Source organism: Rhagoletis zephyria, unplaced genomic scaffold (assembly GCF_001687245.7).
Source record: "Rhagoletis zephyria isolate East Lansing unplaced genomic scaffold, Rhagoletis_zephyria_1.1 Rzeph_scaffold_00924, whole genome shotgun sequence".
NCBI classification, from domain to species: domain Eukaryota; kingdom Metazoa; phylum Arthropoda; class Insecta; order Diptera; family Tephritidae; genus Rhagoletis; species Rhagoletis zephyria.
The window spans coordinates 129050-134897 of record NW_016158008.1 but is presented as its reverse complement, the minus strand read 5'-3'; the positions used below and the strand labels follow the sequence as shown (position 1 = coordinate 134897).

General features: G+C 42.4%; 1 protein-coding gene across 1 annotated transcript; it reads right to left on the bottom strand.

The window, feature by feature from the left end:
- Positions 1-889: 889 nt before the first annotated feature.
- LOC108362078 (uncharacterized) lies at positions 890-2979 on the bottom strand. Its single transcript, XM_017614916.1, has 2 exons — positions 1041-2979; positions 890-943 (listed from the first exon to the last, which is right to left on the bottom strand). Exons 1-2 carry the CDS (start codon positions 2973-2975, stop codon positions 890-892), a joined length of 1989 nt encoding a protein of 662 aa, XP_017470405.1. The 5' UTR covers positions 2976-2979.
- Between the last annotated feature and the right edge of the window lie 2869 nt (positions 2980-5848).

Below are 5848 nucleotides of genomic sequence, written 5' to 3'. Positions count from 1 at the left end.
AGTGCGCGGGGAAATGACGAGAATCGATTGAGAAGGTCTTCATTCTCTATCGTGTGGTACGCTTCCACCGATTTTTGTTCGGGGGGAGAGAGAGTTGGAGGCGCGATCTTTGGCCAACGCGTGGAGGGCTAAGTGAGCCATTGGGGGCCATTCCACCATAGCGAGCAGGAGGCTAGATCTTGTGGCTTACATCCTCTTGTGCCTAGGTCTGCAGGGTTGTCTGAGCTGGATACGTGTCAGCAAGTAGCGTTGCTGACATTCTGTAGGATGAGAGAGGTTCGGTTCGCTACATACGTCTTCCATGTCCATGGGGGTTTTTCCAACCAGACCAAAACGATAGAGGAATCTGACCAGAGTGTGAGTTCGTGTGATGGCAAATCGAGTTGGGATTGAATTTGCTTGATTAGTTTGGAGAGAAGTACTGCTCCACAGAGTTCTAAGCGAGGTAGACTAACTGTTTGTAAGGGTGCAACCTTACTTTTCGCTGCGAGCAAATGAGAGGATACTTGATTCTCGCTGTGTTCCACTCTGAGGTAGACACAGGCGCAGAAGGCCTTTTCGTATGCGTCTGAGAATCCGTGAAGTTGGATAGTTTTATTAAGGGAAAACTGAACCCATCGTGGTATCCGGATTTCCCTGATTGCTATTAAGTTTCCTTGAAATGCGTTCCATTTGTGAAGCGCGCCGGGTTTGACGGATTCGTCCCAGCCTGTACCTTCCATCCAGAGTTGTTGGAGTAACATTTTGGCTTGGATCATCATTGGCGTTAGCCACCCTGCCGGGTCGAAAAGTTTAGCAACGGACGACAAAATTTGTTTTTTAGTGGCTACATTAGAGTCTGGAAGAGGATCGATTGAGTATGAGAACTCATCATTAAGGGCATTCCATTTTATTCCGAGGGTTTTTGTGGAGCTGGAATCTGGGAACTGGAGGAAGTCTGCTTCTAAGCGGTCAGATGTGGGTATATTTTGGAGTATATCTTTGTGGTTTGCCGTCATTTTCTTTAATGGGAAACCTGCTGATTTTAGTGCTGCAATTACCTCATTCATCGAAGTGAGTGTCGAGTCGAGATCATGTCCGCCTGACAGTATATCGTCTACGTAAATTTCGTTCAGTAGAATCTTAGAGGCTTTTGGGTGTTTGTCATGTGAGTCTTTGGCTAGTTGGTGCAGGGTTCTTATAGCTAAGTATGGTGCGCAATTGACACCAGAGGTCACCCTTTTTAATTTGAAGTCTTCGACCGATCTTTGAGGGGTTCTACGGAATACGATTCTTTGGAAATCTTGTTCCTCTGGGTGTACGTAAATCTGGCGGTACATTTTCTCAATGTCACCATTGAAAACGTATTTGTACAGTCGCCATTTGAGGATAACGAGCATTAAATCATTTTGAAGTACGGGGCCCGTGTGGAGGATATCGTTTAGAGAAATGCCAGAATGAGACAGTTTGGAAGCGTTGAAAACTACTCGCACTTTCGTAGTTTTACTATCTGGCTTTAGAACTGCGTGGTGGGGTAAGTAAAAGGAAAAATACTTCCCATCACGTATAATCTCTTGCGACGCTGTGGGTTCCATGTGATCTAGGGTCAGATACTCTTCCAAGAATTTGGTGTACGTTTGCTGCAGTTCAGGTTTTCTTTCGATGCTCCGCTCGATACTGAGGTACTGTTGTTGAGCTGCAGGTCTTGAGTGTCCAAGTGCAATCGTGTCTGGGAAGATAGTTTTGAAGGGGAGTTTTACTACATAACGACCGTCATCTCTGCGAACTGTGGACCTTTCGTAGGGGTTTTCGCAAAATACGTCGTCGTCGGTGAGAGTCGGGGTTGATGGTACTTCCTCCTGTTCCCAGAACTTCTTGAGTAGATCGTTCAGAGTGTCTGTCGAGTTCTCAATTACCTGGGTCGTGAATGATGAGACGTGCTCTGTTACTGGGCCACTCAAAATCCACCCAAATATTGAATTTTGCGCTATTAAACTTCCACCGACATTGGTTTTTAGGCCTGGAAGTAGCACTTGGGGGATGACATCACTTCCTAATACCATGTCTATTCGAGCTGGAGTAAAGCAGTTAGGGTCCGCTAGAGGGAGAGATGAGTATTCTTGCAGTTCAATGTATGTAACTTTGAACGATGGCAAGAAATGAGTGAGTTGCGGGAGGATTATCGCGTTTGTGGTTATGTTCATGGTTGTATCGGCTGAACAAATGGTAATAGCGCAGATTTTGTTCGCTTTTTGCATCACGCGGCCACCCATTCCCATAATTTCATAATTAGTGGCCTTTGTCGGGAGGCCAAGCAGTTTTTGTATGCGGGATGCAATGAACGTTTTCTGAGACCCTTGATCTATAAGAGCTCGAATTTTGAATATTTCTCCATTGTGTAGGATTGAGACTTTTGCGGTAGGAAGTAGAGTTTTTTCTCTACTACTCGCGAAGTGTGAGAGGGTTTGGTTCTGTTGAGAAGACGAGGGAGTTTGGTTTTGTTGAGCGTCTTTAGAGGTTGACGCTCTGTTTGGGTCGCTATTCGCTGGGGGTGGAAGTCGCGCCTGATTCGTTTTTGGCCTTGTGCCTGTATTTGCTGTTTGTGATTTAGCGGGGTAATGGAGAAGAGAGTGATGCCGTTTTTGGCAGTAAACACAGGTAAAATTGCTATGGCACTCAGTTTCTGAATGGGAGAAGGCTAAACAGTTCCTACAGTAGTGATTATCTTTTATGAATTTGTTGCGATCCTGCACTGAGAGCTCCTTGAATTTGACGCAGTTCATCATAGAGTGGTTGGAGTTGCATAATTTGCAAGATGCCTGCTTTTTTATCTCAGCGTTAAATGAGTGGGTTCTGCTTTTATAGCTGAAAGAATTATTCTTATTAGGGGTTGATGAGCTAGGAGGGTAATTTTGGTTAAAGCCTTTGGGCTTATTTGGCCTATACGTACTAAGTCGTTCTACAACTTCGTACCGTGTTGTCAGGAATTGGTCCATTTCGGACCAGATAGGCAACTCCTTTCTTGTGTTGAGTGATTGTTCCCATAAGGCGAGAGTTTCGCCTGGGAGTTTTGAGGAGCAGAGGTTTATTAGCATAGGGTCCCAGTCTTTTGTGGATACACCATTTGCATTGAGGGTTGAGAGGCAATTGCTAATAGTGGTCTGTATTGCCTGAATTTTTTCCCCACTTTCACTATGAATGGGTTGAATATTAAAAAGGGTCTTGAGCTGGTTGTCGACGAGAATCCTGCGATTCTCGTATAAGCGTCCCATGCCAGCTCAAAGTTGTGGTCGTTAAGTGCATGATTTTTAATTATGAGTCCAGCTTTACCTCGAGTTTTTTTGCCTTAAATGATAAAGCTTCTGGGCTTGAGAGAGTTTGGGGTGATTTATGTACACTGCTGTGAACATATCCCTAAAGGACGGCCAGTCTTCATATCCACCGCATACTGTTTCCACCAAGCAGGCACTTTTAGATAGTTTTGGAGTTCGGGTGGGGCTGGTAGTGCTGAACTGCTGATGTTACTGGCGGCCATCATGTCGGGTTGGCGATCGCTGAATAATTCGTTGATGCGCGTCCTGGTACTTATGCACGTGTCTACCGCGGTGTCGTATTTCGCCTCGCATGCCTTACTGGATTTCTCGTCCGAGCTGCTCATGTTCACCGCTTCGTATGAGTTCTCCACCCATGACAAGTGTTTGTTGAGTTCCTCCAAGAAAAGCTTGAGACTGGCTTCCGAGTGGCCTGTTTCGCAAATCTTCCACCATTTCGCGCAATATTTTTCCAGCTTAGAAATTTCGAAAAGGAATTTTTTCTGCGCTTTGGTAAATTCCTCGTCGTCAGCTTGGGACTTCGACCGTGTTTTTTTTGTTGCCTGGTGAGGAGGCTGGAGGGAAGGGGTTTCCTGTTTTTCATCGGCCATTTTAACTTAATTTATTAAGTGCTCTTTCTAATTATTTGGTTAATTTTATAAATTGAGTACTTGTAAAAAATTTTGAGAGTCACTGTATGGTCTCAGCGCGTCTGAGCACAATAGAATTTATATAAGTATATGTGGACGTATGTATATGTACGAGTGCGTAATTTTCGCAAAAATTGAAGGGGTTTAAAGTTATTTTAATAGTTTAAATTTCTGGGGTGTTATTTAAAATAATTATTTTGATTTAAAAATTTGGGCTTATTGGGGAATTAACAAAATCGGATTTCGTTCGCACTGATACGAATAATTTGTGGAGTCACTGTATTGCCTCAGCGCATCTGAGCACAATAGCATGTATTGGGTGTACTTGTTTTGCTCTAAAACAATTAAGATACGGAAATATGTATGCGCGGGTACCTGCACTGAGATTCGTGTAAATAGCTATGTACGTATTTTTGTATGTGAACGCGGGGAAAGTGAAAAACAAAATCAAGCTAATTTGCCAATTATACAAAATAGTAGGTATATGTACATATATGTACGTGTGCCTATGTCAGCCGTTTGCTGTAGTTTGGCGCTTAGCTGTGAAGGGCTATTGCCCCGTGTATGTACGAGTATATATATGTATATACCTAGAAGGTAGAAAGGGAGACCAAATTGAAAACAAATATGTACATGGGCTGTTTGATCTACTAACAAGTATGTATGCACACTTATGGACATATATTTTTGGCGCTGGAGTATTATGTAGTTCAAACGTACAAAGGCGAAGGGGGCTGACCGAAGCAATATTATTTGATGTGATTAGGCGATGGGAAACCGGAAATTTTGTTTGCAAATTCCCAGTAGGAAATTTAACTTTCACTTGACAATATTTGTGATTTCGTATTTTACTAGTGAACAATTATTACTGCGATGAGCTTATATGATTTATATGTCCGTGAGGGAGTGTATATTTATATATATATATGTACGTAGTTTAGCGGATTTTTCCTCGATTTTAAGAGAGATACGGGGATACATATATGTGTTTATGTAATTTTGTGAGCTTATGTACCGACAGGGTGAACGGTAACTCTGCGAAATGAGAGGTTTTTTCCTCAACGGTAAATGAAAAAATAGAGCAATTCCGTTTACCGTTTTTTTGCAAAAATCCGCTAAACTTTTTATAAAATGTATATATGCATATATGTACATATGTTTTTGAGTAATTCACTTTGGCATTTGACTTGGGTACAAACTTTTTGCTTAGGAACTGCACCGATTGCTGCCTTTTGTGCTGTCGCTGTCGTTGTTGTTGTTGTTGTGTGCGTTGGCTGCTACTGCTCTGCTGCCGATGTACACCGGTTGACGATGGTGCTGCTTCCGATGGAAACGCTAAGTTTCTAGGGCTCTAGCGTGGTGTGCAATCCAAGTTGCCGGGGCTGCTGCCGTGGTTCTCCTGTTTTCTTAAAAACCCCCGAGAAACAAATCTTTTTTTTTCACGTTCTATTATTTTGTGTTTTTTTCGAATTATTTGAAACTTTTTCTTTGTTAGTTTATCTATTTAGGCACACTGAGTTGTTAGTTTATTTGTTTATTCGCCTTTAAGCGCTTTTACTTGTAACTACATATGTACTTATGTGTGTACATATGTATGTGCACAGTCCCCTTTAAGGAAACTTGCATTTTGTTCGCCACAGCACGCACTATTAAGTTTGAGTTTTTGTTCAAATTTGTTAAACTGTTTTTTAATTTTGCTTAGTTTTGGTTTTTGATTCAGATTTTGTTTAAATTTTTTTTTACTTTGCGTTAGTTTGAGTTTTTTTTTTCGCGCACCGCTCGCAATCAACCGCTCGATTTTACTTCTGCGAAAAGAGTGTCCATCTTGCTATACTTAGCCAGATTAGGCGCCGTAAGTGCTGCCAATTCAAATCGAATGGCTCGCTAAGGACCATATGTTGCGCTCTT

Bases quoted from the DNA above. Each gene is read 5' to 3' on its own strand.
- LOC108362078 (XM_017614916.1), bottom strand. From the start codon at position 2,975: ATGGACCAATTCCTGACAACACGGTACGAAGTTGTAGAACGACTTAGT. The intron at 944-1,040 runs GTAATTGCAGCA...CTGACCGCTTAG, and splicing joins CACTCACTTCGATGAATGAG to AAGCAGACTTCCTCCAGTTC.